The sequence below is a fragment of the Mus caroli genome, chromosome 2 (assembly GCF_900094665.2).
Source record: "Mus caroli chromosome 2, CAROLI_EIJ_v1.1, whole genome shotgun sequence".
Taxonomy (NCBI): Eukaryota; Metazoa; Chordata; class Mammalia; order Rodentia; family Muridae; genus Mus; species Mus caroli.
The window spans coordinates 37,038,638-37,061,839 of record NC_034571.1 but is presented as its reverse complement, the minus strand read 5'-3'; the positions used below and the strand labels follow the sequence as shown (position 1 = coordinate 37,061,839).

At 35.2% G+C, this 23,202-nt stretch overlaps 1 protein-coding gene across 3 annotated transcripts in view; it reads left to right on the top strand.

Annotated features, from left to right (window-relative positions):
• The window catches only part of Lrp1b (LDL receptor related protein 1B), a 1,970,757-nt gene that overhangs the window by 1,229,541 nt on the left and 718,014 nt on the right, over nucleotides 1-23,202 (top strand). For all 3 annotated transcript variants that reach the window (XM_029472167.1, XM_021181392.2, XM_029472172.1), the window contains exon 21: nucleotides 5,194-5,376. In XM_029472167.1, coding sequence (XP_029328027.1) covers nucleotides 5,194-5,376 — 183 coding nt within the window. The remainder of the gene's footprint in view (nucleotides 1-5,193; nucleotides 5,377-23,202) is intronic.

Sequence of the window (23,202 nt, the reverse complement as noted above, 5' to 3'; positions counted from 1 at the left end):
CTTTAATTATTTGTTTCATTACAAAGGAAAATGAAGCATGTTATTGATTTATTTTTATACTGGGATATTCCCAGCCCCCTATATTTAAAATGCAGTACAAGAATACTGAGACTCTGAAAACGATCAAGGGAGACACACTGGCGAAGAGTACAACCAATGCTAAAAAACATGGAAAGTCCTTTCTTCTCTACAGAGTAAAAAAGAATGCTTTGCACCTTATATGGATGGTGGTAGGGCATTTTTAGTAATATATATTATTACATGTAATTCTGGCTTCATAAACTGTAATATCTAATCATGATGTTTCTGAATATAACACACCATCTTAGTACTTTTCTGATAAATTCAGTTTCTTATAAATAAAAGAACAGTAATAGTTGTGTAGACAAGAATGCAGTGGGAAGAAGACACTGACTGAAATCAGGATTTGTACATGGCAAACACATGTCTGAATATATTTAAGGGAACTCTTCTGCTTTGCCTATTTGGATCTCCAGAATGCACCTAATTTAGCCTTCATGTCTACATCCTAATTTGTAAATAACTACAATTTAGATGTTTGAAGTAGCCTTTGGATATTTTAACAGCCTACAAAGTTTAAATACAAAGTTACAAAAAGGAAAAATAAATCTCTAGGGAAAATGCCATCTGTATTTAACTTTGAAAACTGGAATACCTATTCAGTACTAACTTGATAATTATCCTGCTTAAGTAGACTTTTGGCTCTGTATTGCTACTGCAATTCTTTGGAAGGCATACCAAGCCAGTTTGGTTGTGGGCCTGAGTATACCCTGCATGGACACTTGGGGAGGAGGGATGTTGGGAGTTTGACTGTGCTTATCTCACACTTTCTGGGTGGGTGCTAGGCCATAGGGAAGCACAAAGACACTCTAAGGGTAGGGGGAAGCATAGAAAGAGGCATGGCAATGCCTGAGATGACTTGGGGGACCCCATGTCTGCGATGAGGCTAGGGCTGTGGGGTTCTCAGGTTCTTGTACATACAGGCACCACTGGGAGTCATGAAAGAGCTTAGGATGGAGTTGAAGGCCAGCAGTCTGGGTATAGCATCTAACATGGGGCTGAGGAGAGGGGGAGCCCCGAATTGTTTCAGGGTGATGGTCCTTGACTTGGCAGATGGCAGGCTTGGTGGTGGTTATGGTTGGGAGCACAGAAGAGGTCTTCTATTGGAGATTAGGTCATGGCTCTGTAAATGAAGGCCTTCCTTGTGTCTCACCACAGCTGATCTTGGTGAAAAGAGGCAGTACATGGTTCCAAACAGTTTATTGCCATGGTGGAAAGTGGATGAGTAAAACCATACCCCATTTCTCAGGGTGGGCCTTAGATTAAATAGTGTTTCATAGAAGAATGTATAGGAAGGGAGGCTTATTGGGAATCCCCTCCGGACCTTTAGGTACCTCATTAGCATGGTGAACTCTGTTTTGAGAATACTTGACTGTGATAACATCTCTTTTCCTATTGCCTTGGACTGAGGTTTTAAGGGATGCCTCATCTACAAGCAGAAGGGCTTGTGGCATTGCCCTTAGGTAACTGTTGGTCACAAATCTCTCTGGGGTAAGGGGGCTGCGGCTACATGACAGGAGCCTGGTGTCTGGAGTAGGCGAAGCTCCTACAGGCTCCTTCAGGGTCTTCGGGGATTCAAGTCTGTAGCTTGACCTTATCATGCTTCCTCTCCTGGTCCACGGCCCTGCAAAAGACTTTCATGGACAACTTAATAATATTCACTTGAAAGATTGTAGTTGGAAATCCTTTCATTAAACTAAGAACTTACCTATTAATTAATTAATTAATTAATAATATTAATTATTTCATTTACTTACATTCCAGATATTGCCCTCTTTCTGGTCTCCCCTCTACAAACACACCACCCCAACCACCTCCCTTTGCCTCTAAGAACGTGCTCCCTTACTCACCCATCCACCCACTCCAGCCTCAGCTCTCCAGCATCCTCCTTTGCTGGGGCATCATGGTCTACAGGACCACTCATCTCCCCTCCTATTGATGCCAGATTAGGCAATCCTCTGCTACATATGTAGAGGGAGGCATGAACCAACTCATGTATACACTTAGATTTGTGGTTTAGTCCCTGGGAACTCAGAGGAGTCCAGTTAGTTGATATTGTTCTTTATATGGGGTTGCAACGCCCTTCAGTTCCTTCAATCCTTCCTGTAACTCTTCCACTGGGGTCTGCGGAAGACCTGATACCAACCAATATTTCTCAAATCATTCCTCAAAACAGAAACAGAAGGAACACAAACTCATTCATTCTATGAATTCAGTTACTTTGCTACCTAAACCACACAAAGACCCAAAAGAGAAAGAGAACTTTAGATCAGTCTTGCTTATGAATATTGATGCAAAAATACTCAGTAATATTCTTACAACAGAATCCAAGAACACATCAAAAGGATCTTTCACTGAAATCAAGTAGGCTTCATCCCAGGGATGCAGCTATGGTTCAACATACAGAAATCTATAAATGCATTCCACTATGTTAACAAAATTAAAAAAAAATTACATGTTCATCTTATCAGTACTGGTAGTTCTAGCTCAAGCAATTACACAACAAAAGAAGGTCAAAGCAATACAAATTTCTAAGGAAGAAGTCACCATATCACTATTTGCAAATGGTATGATGGTATACTTAACAGAACACAAAAATTCTACTAGAGAATTTCTACACATGATAAACAACTTCAGCAAAGTGGCTGGATATAACATTAACTCAAACAAATCAGTAGCCTTCCTCTACATAAAGTATAATTGGGATGAGAAAGAAATTAAGGAAACAACACACTTCTCAATAGTCACAAATAATATAAAATATCTTGGTGTAACTCTAACCAAACAGGTAAAAGACCTGTATGACAAGAACTTCAAGTCTTTGAAGAAAGAAATCAAAGAACTCAGAAGATTGAAAGACCTCCTATAACCATTAACATAGTAAAAAATAGCCATTTTCCCGAAAGCAATCTACAGATTCAATGCAATCTCCATCAAAATCCCAACTCAATTCTTCACAGAGATAGAAAGTGCATTTCTGAACTTCATCTGGAATAACAAAAAAAAAAAAAAAAAAACAAAAAAAAACCAAAAAACCCAGGATAGCAAAAGCAATTCTCAAGAATAAAGAACCTCTGCAAGAATCACCACTCCTGACCTCAAACTGTTCAGAGACAGGCAGGTGGATCAATGGAATAGGATTGAAGACACAGAAATAAACCCACACACCTATGGTCACTTGATCTTTGGCAAAGAACCCACAACCATATAGCAGAAAAAAGACAGTATTTTCAACAAATGGTGCTGGTCTAACTAGAGTTCTGCATGCAGAAAAATACAAATTGTTCCATTCCTATCTCCTTGTACAAAACTCAGGTCCAAATTGATCAAGTACCTCCACATAAAGCAGATATGCTGAATATAATAGAAAAAAAAACTGGGAAAGGCCCTCAAAATGTTGGCACAGGGAAATTTTCCTGAACATAGCAGCAATGGCTCAGGCTCTAAGGTCAACAATTGACAAATGGTACCTTATGAAGCTGAATAGCTACTGTAAGGCAAAGGGCACTGTCAATAGGACAAAATGGCAACACACAGATTAGGAAAAGATCTTTATCGACCCTATATCCAAAAGAGGGTTAATATCCAAAGAATACAAAGAACTTAAGAAGTTAGAATCCAGAAAATCAAACCAAATAACCCAGTTAAAACATATAGTATAGAGCTAAACAGAGAATTTGCAACTAAGGATTCTAAAATGGCCAAACGACACTTAAAGAAATGATTAATGTCCTTAGTCATCAAGAAAAATGCAAATCAAAACAACCTTTAGATTCTACCTTACACCAAACAGAATTTCTGAGATCAAAATGTCAGGTGGTGATAACAGATGCTGGCGAGGATTTGGTGAAAAAGGAACACTCCTCCATTGCTGGTGTGATTACAAGCTGGTAGAACCACTCTAGAAATCAGCTTGGTGGTTCCTCAGAAAATTGGAAATAATTTTACCTTAAGATCCAGCTACACCACTGGGGCATATATCCAAAAAGATGCTTCAACCTATGGCAAAGACATGTGCTCCACTATGTTCAGAGCTTATCTATTTATACCACGGAGAAAGCAATAACAAAAACTGCAAAGTACTTATTTACTTACATACCAAATTTAGTTCTCACAGTAACACTTCCAAGTGGACAAAAGCATGTCACAAGGTCTCACTAGTTACATTAGTGACATCAGAATTTCCACTGTAATTAGGTATTTTACTAAATCATAACTTTAGATTTCTACCAAGCCAAGAAATTAAGCAGGTGAATAAGTATCAGCCCAGGTAAATTCTCCTGACTAAGAATCAAAACACAATGTATAAATTAATTAAGTTACAAATATATATTAATATTTATTTTTAGAACAGTACTGGGAAATGTTGGTTAATAAGATATTTATGATATTAGCTATTTTGAAACTTTAAAAATTCATTATACTTATATTGTTTGCTTAATAGGTATACTATGTCTCAATGTTTATATCCGGTAACTCTTAGTGTTGGTTAATATCCTAAATTTTATCAAGATTTAGATAGTAGTGTATCTGAGTATTATACATATTACGGCTTATTAGTAACATTAAAACATATAATACTTTATTAATCATACGTACCAATTTCTGCATTGATTTTAGAATTGAAATCTTGTATTTAAGATGTTTTCCGGATAGTGTCTCTTTGCTTTCAAATTCTGTTACTGTTTTCCAAAGGTTTTCTTATTCATAAAGTGCTCATTATTTTTTAGCTATTTGCTTCTTGGTAATTTGAAAGAAATTATTTAAGGAATGTCAAAAATCAAGCAAAGTCTTATTAGGAAATGTTGTTTACATGTCTTAGAAAAAGAGCTTCAAAGACAGTACCTGAAGGTACTAATTAAGACAACAATTCTCACATTCTATTTAGTACTTGAAATAAAACTTCAGGAAATCTGGAAAAGACAGTAAATATTATTTTCTTTTAACTATTCATGTTTTAATTTATTAATTTTATATACAAATGTTACATGTGCAGTAAAATATATAATTTCTCTAACAATACTATAACCCAAATAGATTAAATTTTATAAAAATGACAGAAAAATTAACAAATTTTCTCCTCATTTTTCTCCTTCCCCATTTGTAATGAAGAAGCTCGTTCTCCTGTTGGTTGCATTGGGAATGAATTTCAGTGCCATCCTGATGGAAACTGCATCCCTGATCTGTGGCGCTGTGATGGAGAGAAAGACTGTGAGGACGGCAGTGATGAAAAGGGCTGCAATGGTACCATTCGACTGTGTGACCACAAAACCAAGTTTTCTTGCAGGAGTACAGGTGAGCCTGGTGTACATCCTGGAGGCAGAATCCTCTGGGTCAAGCACCATCTATAGCTCATCACTGAAAAGCATCCTGAGTCTTTGGTAAATATTCTGACATTTTTGGATATAATAGTACTAAAGCATCAGTGAGAACCCTTATGGATGGGGCACCATCCTATTAATGTTTTCCTTATGAACTCCTGTGTGGGGCCAGCCCCAGCTGCTCTTCTTTCTTGCTTGTTCCTCTTGAGGCAGCAGAGAGGGAAGAGCATTGAAGTGGTAAGAATGTATTACAAGGTATTTACTGTTGCTGTTTAAAACGTTTTTAAGTTTAAGTCACTTTGCTACTGTAGCTGACCTGCTGGCATTCCTTTGGGACCAGAAACTGCAGTTTCTGGCATTTAGCACCTCATCATAAAACCACAGGGGATTAAGTAAAGGATAAATTGCTAGGGATTTTTCCCTCTTGTCCAGATGCCTCTCAGGCTAGGGGGAAGTTTGGAGCAGTAAATGTCTATTGAACCAGGAAGAGAATCATGCTCACAGAAAGGGGGAAAAAAAACTTTTACGCAAGCAAATATGGATTAAACTCACATAATCATGCATAGACATTCATAAATCTTCATTCTCAACATTTTGGCCCAATTTACATGCTATCTCATAATTACATATTTAACACACACACACACACACACACACACACACACACACACATCCATACTTACATATGTATATAGAGCAAAAGACCAAGCGCCAGTGCAAAAAGAACTCATTCAGGCAAGCTCAAATTTTTATCACATAGAGAAAGAAAAGGCTTTTACCCTTTTATTCCTAAATGAAATAAACCCGTTTGTAAGAAGAAATCTTTGTTCTCTTTAGCAAGACTAAGCCTGCTTTCCTATTAAGCAAAGACCTGTTCTGCCCCATAGTAAGAGGAAGCCTGCCTACAAGTTCTGTTCTCTCTGCATCTTCTTCTTTGCTCTTTCCCTCTATATTTTGCACATTGCTCTCTTCATATTTTAACTTGCCTTACAATTTCTAAGTTACTCCACTCTGCATTCCCCTTGTAATCTTGCTCTCCCCTCCTGCTCTGATGTAACAATGCCCTTGCTCACAATGCCTTACCTCCAATGACTTACTCCCAATGTTTTCTCTCCAAGGTTATGTCATGCAATATGATCTTTCCTAGTCTTTTCTGCCCTTTCTAGGAGAATAAATCACATGGTTTTTGTTAGCATTGCTTTTTTATGAAAGTTCTCTAGTAGTTCAAACACAAATTGAATAAGAAGTTTACAACAGAGAATGTTTACATGCATATCCATTAAGAGCAATTATATGGTTAAACATACTTCATTTGTCTCCAGTTCTATAGGTTCATGGAGTGTTAAAAAACATAACTTTTGTGATAGTGAAGTTTTGTATCAATAAACCCAGTCAATATTTTATCTTCTGTCCTTGAACCTATAGTAAAACATTAGTTTCTTTTTTATGTCCTTTGGTTAATAGTTTTACAACCTCTGGGAATGTGTTCTAAGTTGCAGATGCCCGATCGCTGTCTCAGAAGCAATTACCTCATGACAGTTGAAATCTTGCAAAGTTCTCATTGCAGTTTTGATTATCAGCAAGGACTTAATAGCAGTCCTTTTATAAAAGAGCTTAATAATTAATAATAATAATTAGACTAATATAATTTAGGAACTCTAAAAGAATCATCATTAATAATTAAGAAGTCATCCATTTGTTTATGTAGCATCACTACAAGTCAGTATATCTTTACTGTTCCTCAAAAATCTGCTCAAAAGGGCGGGCTAATACCTAGCGATTGTTATATATACTTAATAATAACAGAAAAAGCTTATTAATAGCTGGAATCTTTCCTAAAATGGAATTCTCCTGCACATTGACTGCAGAAGTAAATAAATCCATCATAAACTATACAATCCATAGCAGAACCATCTCAGGAAGATCACCTGCTAGGTTTTAGGTTCTCCTTGATGGCTTCTGGCACCCATGGAATAAATGGATATGTTTAGTTTGCCAAAAATCCCAAAGCCTGAAGAGCAGAATTAAAACCTGAAATTGGTGTATTTGTGCTTAGAATCTGTAGGAGAATCTCATGGTCAGAGAGAAAAGCACCAACCTACACTCAGCAGTTCTGTAGATAAAATTCACCCAGAACATAAATTCCACTGGAGGTAGGGGCAGATCACACATGTTACTTTATATCTACTTTTCTAAATTTCTTTGTCTTTGCTTAGTTCCTGCTAAAAGTGTTTATCACTTGATTCTAATTGTTTTGAGACTCATAAGTCATATTGTTATTTTCAGTAAAGATGGTTGATATGACTTTTCCTGTTTTTTCTATTTATACAGAGTTCCACTTCATCTCTCCATGATATCTCCTCCCCTAGTTCTTCCATGTCTTCATTCATAGCTCTGGTGTCCTGTTACCCCTGGCCTCCATGGTTCCCTTTCCCTTTCCTACTTTCCTCTAACACTGCAGGTTATGTACTCACATTTAAAAGTTCAGAGCAAGGAATCACAATAAAAAAGTACATGTAGAGTTTGTCTTTCTTGAACTGCTTTAGCTCAGTAAAATACTTTCTAGTTTTACCCATTTACCTGAAAACTTACATGAGCTCAATTTTATTTTATAGTTAAGTAGTATTCCATTGCACATGTATCAGATGTTCATCATCCATTTGTCTGTTTGAGTAGAACTGTCGGGATGTGCCAATTGAAGACTCTCTGGAAGCCTTTGGGAATAAGCCAAGAAGGGGGTAATCTGGGTTATATGGTAGATTTACTTTCAGCTTTTTGATTCTTCTAGGCACTGTTTTTTTTATAGAGGCTGCACCAATTTGCAAGTCCATCAATAATAAGTGAATGCTACATTTCCCCCAAGTCCTTGCCAGTGTCTTTTTGTGAGTTGTTTTCTTGTTCTTATCCACTGTAATTAGAGTGAGATGAAATCAAAGGTTATTTTTAATTGCATTTCTCTAGTTGCTCAGGATATTGTATACTTTTAAAGAAATTTTATTGTCATTTTATGTCCTCTTTTGAAAACTTTTGCTTCAGATCTGTAGCATACTTTTTAATTGGGTCATGTGCTTTCTTAATTATTTTTGAGTGATATATATATCCAATATATCTAGCAAAGATTCTGTCCCACTCTGTGGCCTTTGTCTACATGCAATTGATTGTTTCTTTTCTGTATAAAATATTTTAATTTTATGATGTTCCATTTTTCAATTACTGAAGAAATTAATCTTATTTATAAAGTTCCTTCATAAATACTAGTATTTTATAGGGTATTTCTTTTGTGTTCTTCTAGGAAGTTTCAGCATTTCAGATTTTACATTGTGCTCTTTGATGCATTTAGATTTAATATTTTGCAAAGTAATAAAGACAGGTATACCTGCATTCATCTACAGACAGATATCCTGTAGTTTTATGAAGACTGTGGCCTTCATCCAGTGTAAATTTTTGGCATATGTATCAAATATATCAAATGGCTGTAGCTATGTGCAGTCTACTTTGGCTCTTTTATTTTATTCCATTGATCTACATGTCTGGTGTGTTGATGTGTGTGTGTGTGTGTGTGCGTGTGTGTGTGTGTGTGTGTGTGTGGATGTGTGTGTGTGTGTGTGACAGTACAGTACCATAATACCTTTATTAAGTCTACAGTATAGTTTAAAAATCTAGAATAATAATGATCCATCCAAAAATTTGGTTTGAGTTTGTTTGGTTTGGTTTTTTTCTTGTCTGTTTTTGCACAGGATTGTTTGCCTATACATAGTATTTTGTTTTTATGCTACTATGTAAGTTTTAGTGTTTTTGTTTGTTCTATTTTGTTTTGTTTGTTTACTTTTCCTATTCCTATGAAGAATGTTGTAAAGATTTTGATTGTGACTATAGTTAGTCTATAAATTGCTTTTGGAATAATGGTCGTTTTCACATTCATTTTACTATCCAACCCACAAGTGTGAGCTGCATTCTCATTTTCTATTGTCTTTCCATATGTTTTCTTCAGAGATTTAAATTTTTTATTGTCAATGTCTTTAACTTCTTTGGTTAGGATTACTTTTAGATATTTTTATTTTTTATTTTTTTGAGAGTAGTATAAATGAGAATGTGCCCATTATCTCTTTCTCATCATTTGAGTTGTTGCTGTGTAGAATAGCTTTTGATTTTTGTAAGCCAATTTTATATCCAGCCATTTTGCTAAAAGTATTGAATTCTAGCAATTCTCAGGGCATATTTTATGGGCTGTCTTATATATACTTGTTTTTTGCAAATAGGGTTAAGTTGATAATTTGCTTTCATATTTAGTACCTCTTAATTTCTTTCCCTTGCCAAGTGCTGCCATTCACGTGCCAAATGTCATAATAAAGATGAATAGCTTAGTGGAGAGCCCTATCTTATTTTCAATTTTAATGTGATTGCTTTGAGTTTTTTCTCCATTTAGATAATATTTGTTTTCAGGTTTTCATGTATAGCCGTTATTATTATTCATCCCAGCCCTACTCTCTCTAAGACGTTTATTACAGGGTTGTTCTGGATTTTGTCACACAACTTTTGTGTATCAATTAAGATAGATGACCATGTGATGTTTGCCCTTACTGACTTACTGACTTATGTATGTTGGGACTATCCCTGAATCCTGAGGTCAAGCTAACTCCATTCATTTGGTGATCTTTCTGATGTATGTTTGTATTCTGTTCACCAGTATTTCATTGAGAACTTTTCCATCTATGTTTATCAAAGATATTGGGCTGTAGTTACTTTGTCTGATTTTTTTCTTACAAAGGTTGGGTATTTAAGTAATACATCAAAGAAGAAATTTAAAGGTGCCCTTTCTGTATCTTTTTGTTGTTGTTTTCTTTTTTGAACAGGTTGAAAACTATAAGTTGCAGATCTAGAAATTTAAGTAGAATACTGATGTAAATTAATCTGGGCCTGGTCGTTTTTTAGTCAGAAGTTTTATTACTGTTTTAATCTCATTTGTTACAGATATGTTAGGTATTTTGATGTTTGATGCTATTTAATTCTGGCTCTCTCTCTCTCTCTCTCTCTCTCTCTCTCTCTCTCTCTGGGTAACCTGTCTATTGGAGAAAGTGTGGTCTGTTAAAAGAGTGTAGTGTTGAAATTATCTACTCACTGTCAGTAATTAAAGTTAATCTGTGTTTTCAATACTTACATTTGTTTAAGTAATTATAGATTCATTTGCTTTGTTTCTTATGGCTATATTTCTTTCTTTCTTCAGTCTGATATTTTTACATCTAATATTCCTTGACTTGAAGAAAATAAATTCTTTTGGATTATGTATAACATGGAAAATGTGTCTTTCTTCTTAAACTATGGCAGATAGTTTTTCTGGTCTCTGATTAAGATTGGTCTCTGTAATTTTTTGGAACTTGAACTCTCTGTCTCCTGGCTCTTCTGACATGTAAAATTTTTATCAAGAAAACAAGTGTCATTCTGATGGGTTTTCCTTTATATATGATTTATATTTTTGTGTCTGCCAGTACTTTTTCTTTATTCTGTATACTTGCTGTTTTGGCTGTTATATGCTGTAGGAAATTTCCTTTTTGCTCTTGTCCATTTATATTCTATGAACTTATTATATTTGTATGAGTTTGTTTTTCCTTGGTTTGTAGAAGTTTTCTTATATAATCTTAGTGAAGAATTTATGCTGTTGACCCATGATTCTTCTATGATTATAATCTGAAAATGTCATCTTTTCATAGTGTCCCTCAGTTCTTATACATTCCTTTTATGTCTTTTAATTTTTCCATATTATTTGCTTAGGTGGTCTAATTCCTCCTTTATTTTATCTTTGAGCCTAGATATTCTCTCTTGTGCCTGAATACTTTTTACAGATTTCTCATACAGTTATTGATTTTTTTCAATTCCATCTTTATTTTTGCTTGAGTCTTCTTCAATATTTCTCTTTAGTTAATTCAGCTTTAAAATTCTGAATTGCTGCTTTTATTTCATTCATTTGTATTTTTGGTTGTTTTGACCAATGCGTTGGCATTTATTGTCATTCTAATTAGATCATTGAGCTGAACTGTTTATTGTGTCTTCTTTAAATTCCTTGAATTATTTGAGTTTATTATTTTATTTTAAACACTGGGTCCTGAACATCTAGGCAGTTCTTATTGGAAGACATTTATATATACATACACATATACATACATACATACACATACACACACACACACACACACACACACACACATACATACATACATACACACATACATACATATACACTTGAATTTTCATATTGATTATATTTTTGCAATGATATCTGGGCATATAGACATTTTCTATTGATTATGTATGTGCCTGATGTGACATTGTAACTGCCTTAGACTGGAACTGCACTGTATCCCAGAAAAAGCCTGTAGTCTTCATGTTGTGCTGTCAAGTTATAATCAGGCTGGCTGACAAGTTTGAGTAGATACCTAAAATGTGCAAGAAAGACAAAGCCCAGGGATTAGGCTCCAACAATATTTGTCACAATCTTGTGACTCTTTATAACTGTTACACAGTATTTTTTATTTTATTTTTCATTTTTTTGGTTATTTTATTTATTTATGTTTCAAATGTTATCTCCCTTCCCAGTTTTCCCTCCACAAACTCCTATCCCCTCGCTCTCCCGCTGCCTTTAGGAGGGTGCTCCCCCACCTGCTTGCCTGCTCCCCCACCTGCTCGCCCACTCCTGCCTCAACACCCTAGTATTCCCCCACCCTGGGTCATTGAACTTCCACAAGTCTGAGGGAACTCCACTTCCAGTGATGCCCGATACAGCAATCCTCTGCTACTGGAGCCATAGTTCCCTCCATGTGTACTCTTTGGTTGGTGGTTTAGTCCCCGGGGAGCTTTGAAGGGTCTGGTTGGTTGATATTGTTGTCCTTCCTATGGGGTTGCAAACCCCTTCAGCTCCTTCAGTCCTTGCTGTAACTCCTCTGTTGGGGTCCCCAGGATCAGCCCGAAGTTTGGCTCTATGCATCTGCATCTGTATTGGTCAGGGTCCAGCAGAGCCTCTCAGGGGACAGCTATACCAGGCTCCTGTCAACAAGCTCTTCTTGGCATCATCAATAGTGTCTGGGTTTGGTGTCTGCAGATTGGATGATCCCTAGGTGGGGCAGTCTCTGAATGGCTTTTCCTTCAGTCTCTACTCCACTCTTTATCCCTGCATTTCGTTTTGACCGGAGAATTCTGGATTAGTATGTTTGAGGGGAGTGGGTAGCCTCATCCCTCAACCAGGAGCCAAGTATATCCACTAGATATGGTCTCTACTCTATCCACTAGATATCTCCCCTTTGTTGGGTATTTCAGCTAATGTCCTCCCTGTTAGGTCCTGGGAACCGCTTGGGTCCCTGGCATCTGGAACTTTCCAGTGGCTACCCCAGTTTCCCCTCCCCCACTGCTACACACCTACTTTCAAATTTTTGACCCTCTGTACTTCTGCCCCATCTCCTCCCATATCTGAACTGCCCCCATTTTCTCCTCCTCCTCTTCTCTCCCTCCCGGATCCCTCTCTCCTTCTCTTCCCAAGATTACTTTGTTTCACATTCTCAGTAGGACTGCAGCATCCATACTTTGTTGTTCAGAAATTTTTTGTAGTATTCATAAATTCATAGGTGACTTTTGTCAAATATATACATTTAAGCCTCCTTAATAAATTTTATTCAGTAAATTAATTCTTGTGCTACAGAACCAATTTTTAAACTCAGATCAATTAGTATAATTCAAAGTTATATTATGGTTGAAATATGGCCATAGAAGTCTTTCATGTGCATGTAAATAAGACAGTGGGAAATGTGTCAAAGCCAGACATAAAGTGATGAAGAAGAACCCAAGTTTGAGATAATTGAGTGTGCTATTTAAGTTTCGCACACACACACACACACACACACACACACACACACACACATACACACTCACACATACACACGCACACATGCACATGCACACATGCACACACACACACAGCACCACCACCACTATGATGTATTTTAAAGGTGGTAACTCTCAGTGTCCATTTAAACTAAAAAGTCCATAAAAAGTGATTTTAAACTATATGAACACATATAAAAGATAAATAATAAATGAGATGGACAGGAAAATGTAATAGAATGTTTTATGTCCCATGTGCCTGATGCTCCAGTGTAGAGGTCAATGTTGGTCTGCAATAAGTACTTTTAAAAAGCTTCTTATAAATATAATTGAATTAAAACACTCAAGTATAAGGATGATTACTGGCAATTATCGAAAAGCTGAATTCTTAAGGACACTTTTCTAAGATTTGGATTATATCTTTAAGATGTTTATATTAAATATATTTATACCTAATTTGTCCAAGGGCTTCAAAATTGAAAGTGTAAAAGCAGGGTTGTGAAATAGACTAATACCTTCATTTGAAAAAGCAGTGGAGAAAGTGGCAATTTATTCATCATGCGCCTAAAATATAATCTCTCCCCTAGATGCAACAGAATGCCATGCATTAGAATTAGGAAGCCATTACACACAGCCTCACATTAATGTTGACTATAGAAACCATTTTGAACATAAGTGACACTAAAATAAATTACATATATAAACACTGATCCAATTATTGTTCTTTCAAATTTTCTATTCACTTACTTCAATTATTCATTTTATACTCTAAAAGACCAAAAACACATTCAAATTCATCAATTCATAATTCATGTTTATCTTCAAAGATTTCTCAAGTTCTAGTTTAAACATATAAATATTATTAAGGTATTAAATTTATATTTGTTTATTATAATGGCCTCTCTTTTACACTAATTATTATCAGTTAGCATTTAAATATACACATATAAAGAGCTATTAATACTTATTAAGAGTAATGTGAGAGAAAAACTGAACTAAAATACAATACAACCATCAATGATTCAGAGCATTTCAAAGGATCAAAATCCAAGCCCTATCACCTCTGGTGTCTCAAACCCAGATCTGTAAATAACACTAATTCTATCAAATTGGATGACGAGGGAAAATGCATGTCCCCACGCTGTGGATGTCTAAGCATAATATACATAATCACTCCCTTTAAGTTGTGCTTTCATGTGTTTTGGTCTCAGCATTGAGAAAAGTAGCTAGTATAATGTATTTTGAAACTAAACTGCTTCCAATCTTTCAATAAATCACTGTAGGTGCACTAAAGTTTATAATTAAGAGGGAAAACTACCCAGAGAACTTCTATAATGAATTTAGATATAAGTTGGTGTTGGTTGTTTTGTTGTTTCTTGTTATTTATTTATTTTTTTACAGCAGCAAGTTTGAAAATACATTATGGAGTCCATACATTCCCCTCTGCTACCTTTCCCTGCATAGCTTCCTTCACTCTCCGTATCCTGCATACCCTGTAACAGAATAGTGCATGCATTACAATTAGTGAACATGTAACCAACCATACCAAGGCCACGTGTCTCCGCAGCACTATCTCTTGGGATTGCACATTGATGGTACTAGAAATAGTACATTATTATAGGCATTCACATTATCATTCAGAATCCTCAGTTCATCAGCCTGCCCATGCTTAACTTCCACTTCTGCCTGGAACCTGTTGATCTTCTTACTGTCCCTCCTTTTCCAGAATGTCACGTATATGTAGTCATACAGTGATGTGATCTTAATATTTGCTTCATTTCTTCCTTATTCTATTCTTATTCTCACTTATTCTATTCTTTTTGCATTGAGAAATGATTTTTTAAATTTACTCATCTATTGATAAATACATTAATGTTTCTAGTTTTTGAAATGGTCAATACAATTGAAGCAAATACTTATTAAAAGTTGTTCATGGGCTTTATGAGGATTTATAAGAAATAGTTAACTTCGATTAATCTGGGGACAAAATAGGGCATAGGAGCAAACAATGTAGCCCCCATTATAGTAGCAAAGGAACTTGTGACTATTCATTATCTTCATTGTGACTACCGGTTGAGAATGGTGAAGGATATTACGATTGGCACAGTAATTTTAGGGAAGAAAAATCTAAACATTATTTTTATAATGAAGATCATTTCTTGAAGATTTCAAACTAAAATAATTTTTTTGCTCTATCTAGAGGAAAAGAGAGATATGGAAAAAGCAGAATGTAGGTGTCATTTTTCAAAGTATCATATTTTGATATTGTCTTTCCAGCAATTGCTATAAATTGATGCTAAGCCATATTTGTTCACATTAGATTTCATTAAAATACACAACATACACTCCCTGTCATGTCTCAAAGTCAGGACAAATTATATATAAAGTTATCCTTTGCAGAAGGATGTATCCAAATCAGCTGCTGAGCTCAGGGCTCACTGTATCTAGTATTCTGCTTTTGGCTCAACAGGTGTTATAACAATTCTCTGTGGGTTTCTGTGAATCACAGAGCCTTAGTCTTGTGTGACTTTGAACTGTTTTCTGTCTTGGTATTAGATCAACAAATACAATATGAAAAATGAATTTAATCTGGAGCTTTAGACCTACAATGATCCTCCTATTCTGTAATTAGCCAGTAGAATACTTCCATTTATTTCTCACATCATGGTGAGCTTTTCACCATCTAAGTGTCACAAACTAATGAAACACTTTGTTCACTTCTTCTCATTATTATTATATATCTTCTGCTGATTTATTTCTGTAAAAATTGCAACTTTAGTTGTGTGTTTATTCTTGCTAAGGTTAACCTTATCCCTTCTATTTGTTTTGTTTTATTTTGTTTTGTTTTTATTTTGTTTTCCTTTGTTTTAAGGGTCTTTAGAGTGTGATTCTGTCATACAATGTGTATAGGTGATTCTATCATTTTCATTTCTTGCTCTTTATTTTCTTTCCCTACATGAATTGTTTTCCCCTCGATTTGCACATGCCCAACAAAGAAAATTTACTCATGTTACTTTTCTCTGTCTTCCACATTCCCTTGTATAATGTATCTAGATGTCTTGTGTTTTATGTATCCTTCCATGCCTTGCATTCTACCATAAATGATAATTTCTCTTTGAGTTACTGGAAGTAATTTTTCAGTTTATAATGCTCTGTCTTTGCACTTCAGTAATGCAGTAAGGTCAGATGATTTAAGCAAGCATTTGCTCCAGTCTCCTGACATATCAAATAGAGGCAATGAAAACCTGAGGCCATGCTTATGTTCTGGTCTGTGCTGCCACTGAGAGCCATGACTGGGTCCAAGGTCCTACTGCGTAGCTCTGTAGCCAGGGTATGTGTCAAAATTCATGACCTGAGTTGCCACCAAAACATGTGGATGTCTGTGTTCTGGGATGCAACTTGAAGCCATGTTGAAGTGTGTAGGCTCTACTGCCACAAGGTACCATAATGAAATGCATGACCTGTGCTGCCTCTTGAATCCATAGCTATTGAGGTCTATTGTATGGGCTACCTCTGAGGGCCCTGCCTAGGTCTGTGGTCCTACAGCACCAGGGGCCATATTCATTTTCTGTGCTGTTGCGAGAAACTATGTGGGTGCCTATAATCTGTGTGCTCCAACTAGTGGTAAAAAACAATGATGATACTTTTATAGTAATTTTGATGACTGCAGATACATAGTTGAGAAAGATGCACATGGTTGAGAAATGACAACTCCTATCTACAACCCTCCCCCCAAAAAGTTTCAGCTCAAACAGGAAGTAATTGAAGAGAACTCTTAAAAACTGTGATGTGAAAGCTGAGTTCTCCACAAATCATGGCTTGTGGCAGAGGTACAGCAAGGAAACAACTCAGTCCATTTAAGAGGTAGACCACTGAGAGTTTGGTCATGCTTCAGTGAATATACAGGACTTGTTCTATTTCTTCCTCTTTCTTTTCTTTTAAGTTTTGTTTCTCATCATTTATTTTGGTGGGTTCACAAGGCTAGCGAGCATACAAGGAAAGACTGAGGAATGGAAATGATCGGGGAGCATGATGTGAAATTCCCAAACACTCAACAAAAATATCATGTTTAAAAATACCAAATGGAATGGCTAAAAGCCAGCCTGGCCAGAGTTTCAACTGTCTGTCCTTATTACAGCTTGGACTTTCACTGTAGTGCTTGACTGTAGTTCAAGTCTCTTCCATGTGTTTTCCCTTCCCTTGTCCAAAGTCACCACCTAAGACCTCTAGTCATTTATTTTATTTTCCTTGTTTTTGTCTGGTTTTCCTTTTTTCGTTTTAATTTTTTAAATATCTATTAAATATATAATCTGGGTTAAGCATTACATATAATTCTGCTTGTTCAGGTGACTGACTTGTAAAGTTCTATCCAGAAATCTAGCCCTACTTGGAACTGCCATTTTCAGTATTTTGTTCAACAGCACATTTTCATCTAAAGACTCCTTTCTCCTTACTGCTGGAGACACCCTCATCCGTTGTAAAGCAGAGCATATCTTTTATACTTACTGTAATCATATCCATTTTCCAATCTTACTGATGTCTCTGCATTGTGTCCATCACCCAATCCTCCCTTCCTAGATTATTATGGCTTGTAGTTATGCTTGCACAGTCTCTCACTTGGTACTTTTGTGTTGCCTTAGTTGCTCCTCACATCTGCATGCTTCAGTGCATTCAAAACTAGGAATGGGATTCTTAGCAAATAATAACCAATGATATTGTCTGAATGCTGTAGAAAAAAATATTGTCTAGAGTTTACAAAAACATAACTTCAACTGGTAATTGACATTTCATAATCTACAACCTCACAGTGACTAATTGCTAATTTTTTTAATGGGTACCATCTTCCTCTTACTTAATGCATTTAGAAAGAGGAGTATCAATCCACTTTCTGAGTTAGATTAAACAAATATTGATTAAAAACAGGATATACTTGTAGTCATACCTGATAATCATGTATAAAATTCAGTATACATGGTTTTGTGGTTATAGTACATATTAATATATTAAGAAAGTAAGATTTAGCATAGAATAAAAGTGTATTTATAATATAAAACTATTCAGTGTTCAACTAGAAAAATTTTTCTATATACTTAAAATTTCACAGCCATCTGTGATGGTTAAATGACTATTACTTTTTCTATGCTCAATATTGGAACATCAGTATTTCATAAACAGTTTGTAGTTCTCATCCCTCTACCCTCTTCATTAGCTAGCTAAGCATGTAATGTATGCTAAATATTTTCTAAATGAAAGTGAATCTCAGAACTGGCAGAACAACCAAAATGTATGTAGAAGTAGCATTGTCTCATATAAAAATCATATAGCAGTCTTATAGATATATTAATCCATTGGGATGTCTCAAATATTCTATTCTCTTCATGCTCATTTTCTTTGTGTGTGGGAGGAGAGTAATATCTATATGCATTCTTGTGAAGGTTAGATGGCAAACATGAGTATCTGTCCATTCTTGCCTTGCACTTTGTTTGAGACGAGTTTTGTTGTTGTTGTTTGTTGTTGATGTGCTTTCCACACAATCTGGGCATTAGCTTCTGGGTATTTTCTGTGTCTGATTACCTTCTCCCTATGGGAAACCTGGGACACAGATGCTCCCACTTGCCTTTTACGTAGGTTTTACATATGCAAACTCAGAACCTCACACATGTACAGCAAATGTTTATTTCTCCTTGAGTATCTCTCCAGTAATATGTCCATATATTTTTTTAATACTGAAGTATCTTAATTCATTTTATGTTTTCACACATACGTTCATATACTATAGGATGCCTGTGCAGTTCATAAGACAGGAACTATCTCTGGTCCCCAGTAATTTAACGTATGTTTTTAGACTTATGAGCAAGCATCTTTACTTTCTGAGCCATCTTGCCAGCCTTCATATTCTTAATATTAGTTGTGATCTGTATTAGAAGACAATGTTTCTTTAATAACACATATTACCTTTTAGCAAAATTCTAGTAACAGGTCATGTCACCAACCTTTAATACTAGCAGAACCTTAGTAGGCAGAGAAAGCTGATTTCCATGAGCTTATGGTGAGTATCATATAAATAATGAGTAGACCAGACAGAGCTAAAAACACAGAACCAAACTTATAAAACTTACATAAATGAAAAATGATAAATGTTAGAGAATTAGGTCATAAAAATTCTTTGTCTTTTGCTGATATTTTTCCTTTTACTGAAATTAGAATTATCTTCATTCAATATATATCCTGATTACAATCCCACTTCCTCTACTCTCAGTTCTTGCTCCTCCATTCCCATCCAAATCCATACCCTTTCTGTACCTCCTTTGAAAATAAAGAAGCATCTTAGGAATAATAATAAAATAAAACAAGAAAAAAAAACTAATTGAATATGACAAAGTAACTGAAAAAGAAAAAGAGCCAAAGAAAAGAGACAAGAACTGTGTATAGACAATGAGACTCATTCATTGGTGCAGACCAATTTTTCATAAAAATATTGGGAGCCCTCATTTTAAAAAAGACCCTCAAAAATCATTTAATAGAGAAGAAAATATCAAGAATAGATATTTGATTGTGTCAAAACAGTAGCATATATTGTATATGCAGAAATGCATGCAATTGTTCCTAATCTATTGATATTATAATGGTATCTAGTGTGGGATGTGTATTGTATTGTACAGATATTGTATTGTGCAGATATTTCTGCTGCTTGAGTATGCATGTGACAGTGTGTGATTGTACTAGATGCCTTTGTTCCACTAGGCTAGTTTGTTGTTCTTCAGTTTTGTTGTTGCTATGAGATCATTTTAATTGTCCTGACTGGAAGCAAAAATGTACACTAACCATAATAAAAACCTTGCAGTACAGTTTCAGATTGGAAAAAAAAATAACAATGTAAATAAATCAGAAAATATACTGAAATCAATTTAGCAACTACCATCCTCTCCTACTTTCAGCCTATTCTAAGAAAGAATTTGTAAACAGCAAGCTTCTATTTGTTTGAATCTTGCTTTAACATTTTCAAACACTGGTTTTTAAAGAAGAGGTAAGAATTTAGGAATATTTGGGAATGTTTTTATAGTATTAAGTACTTACTAAGTTTTGCATATCTACTAATAATTTCTCTAGCACATCTGACCACTAGTAATTTATGTTTCTTTTGATAATACCAACATGGAGCATGCCCTAGTGTTTTTTATGTGCAGGTGGCAGTACATAGACCCAAAGTACTTGGCTACTCAAGACTTTATGCACATGAATTCAAGATGTGATAATCCATCTTGATTCAAATTCAATCAAAGTCAACCTTCTTTAAAAGTATTTACTGGTGTCATTTGCTAAATTTATTTAAATAGTGAGTGTGAGTTCAAAATGTTTGAAACTTAAAATAGTAAGTTCCACTTCATCTATATGTTGGTTAGAATTAAAATCAAACACACAGGATCTGAAGGAGCAATTAAGTGTCAAACCTTCTCTAAAATATAAAAGGAATGCTTTTTTGTTTCTTTTGTTTTGTTTAATTTGGAAGTTTTATCTAGGTTCTATCCTGATGTTAATTATATAACTGGTGATTTGGAGGCAATCATGTGAATATGATTATTTACCTTATGAGGTCAACTTTCCATTAGTGACGGCACACAGATTCACCGTAATTTTGACTGTGAAAGATCAATAGTGATTTGCAGATATGATTTTTATAATGCTGTTCTGGAGCCTATGGTTAGAATGTCATGATGCATTGGTGGTGCCAGGGATCAAAGGAAGAAGTACCTTGGTTAACCAACTCAAAGGTGGGCCTATCTCATTCTTGGACTCCATGATATGGTCTTAAATTTTCAGATGACTCCATACAATTTATTCCTTAAGTAGAGGATGACATATTTCAAAGAAAAATTGTGCATTGTGCAACAATTTTGCATTGTGCATCAATCTTGCTTTATGAATTGGATTATAAATTCCTTGCTGAAGGTGACAAGGCCAAGGGATTTTATGTTTTGTTTTCTATGGCCTCTGTGAAAGAATACCTCACAGAGTATCTGGATACACAGGCTGTATAATTGACTGTCCAGTTTGCTGGACTTTGTGGCAGGTGCACATGAACCTCATCTTCATCATTTTTGAATCCAACCCACAATATTTTGGAAAAGTTATATAGATATATGTGAGAGAAAGACTGTACACCACAGAATTATTTTTCAAAGTCTATCTCCTTTCTGCCCTGTGTTGTCAGAGCCTCATTTTTTTCCCCCACAGGGGCAATCACCTTCACCTGTCCAGTCTTCTAGAAAGATTTTCCTCTGAAGCTGTGGGTTTTGAGATCCATAGAATAAATTGACTACTGACTAAAGTATTTGAAAGAAAATTATGTCTGTACAACATATCTACTGAATATGTATTTTCATGTTACTATACCCCAAGTAATATCCACAAATATTTATTTAACACTTACACTGTATTAAATTTGGTTTTCATAACTAATTCAGTGATATGGGCATGTTATAGGAAAAGATACACTATTTAGTATAAAAGACATGCAAATTGGTCAACTGTGGATCTGTAGAAGTCTCTGAAACGAGACTCTTGAGGATAGCAAGACATAAGTATACATATACTAACGCACTTATGGAAATGAACTCATGCATATTAATATATACATGAATCCTTTTAGTGTGCAAGAAAGCCCACCTCTACTTTTTAAAACACTTTTTAAAACTGGTGTCTTCTAAGATTCTTTCTTAATACCCTGTGCTCATTCTCTGTCACTAAAATCACTATTGCAGTCTATTGCACTGCAATCCTTGTTACTTTCTTGGGATGGGAATTTAAATTTCTGACAGTCTTTCCATAACATGCAAAACACTGATATATATCACTGCATGCAATACTTTCAAATCTAGATTGCTTGTTGTATAGCTGATGTATTTTGTGTTTGCTCATTTTTAAACATTTTCCGACAAGGAAGTTGCTCAAATGTACAATATTTGAGGTGATTCTTAAACCCTTGTCAAATCTGTCTGTTTATCCACTATTTTGATCTTGACTTAACTAATAGAGAAGAAATGGCCTCAAACTGACATTTAAGTTTACATTTTAAATTACAAGAGCTTTTAAACATCCTACATTATTTTATTTAAATGTTGTACATGTATTAGATTATTGATATTATTACACTAATTTAAAAAATATCTACATTTAATGGAATATATCCAGTAAAAAATTTTAGTTTCTTTTGACAGTTGATGTTTACATATTAGTGGGGTTCTTAATGCTATTTCAACACATCCATGTAATGTGCACTAATCAATTCCTTCCCCACCTATCTATCCTTCTTTCCTTTCATAATATCTAGTAACAGCTATGCTATGTCAGATAAAATTTTTGCTTATTTTTTAAACATTGACATGTGAAAAGGAACTTGTGATATCATATTTATGTATATGATTTATTTCCCTTAACATAATTCCTTCCAATGCTACCAACATTGCTCATTGCTGGAAGTGACAGAAATTTATCCCTCTTAAGGAATAATATCTAATTGTGTGTGTGTGTGCGCGTGCACGACTACACAGTGATCATAATTTATTCATCCATTAATGAACATTGATATTACTTCAATTTTTAGCTTTCATTAAAAGTACCAAAATAAACATAACAAGCAATCTGTTTAGTAAGTTAATATTTTTATTATTTGTGGGTATGCACACACATACACCACAATGCTTGTGTGAAGGTCAGGAGAGAATTTGTAAGAGTTCGTTCTACATTTTTTCAGGTGCTTCTCTGCCATTCGGTATTCCTCAGGTGAGAATTCTTTGTTCAGTTCTGAGCCCCATTTTTTAATGGGGTTATTTGACTTTTTGGAGTCCACCTTCTTGAGTTCTTTATATATATATTGGATATTAGTCCCTTATCTGATTTAGGATAGGTAAAGATCCTTTCCCATTCTGTT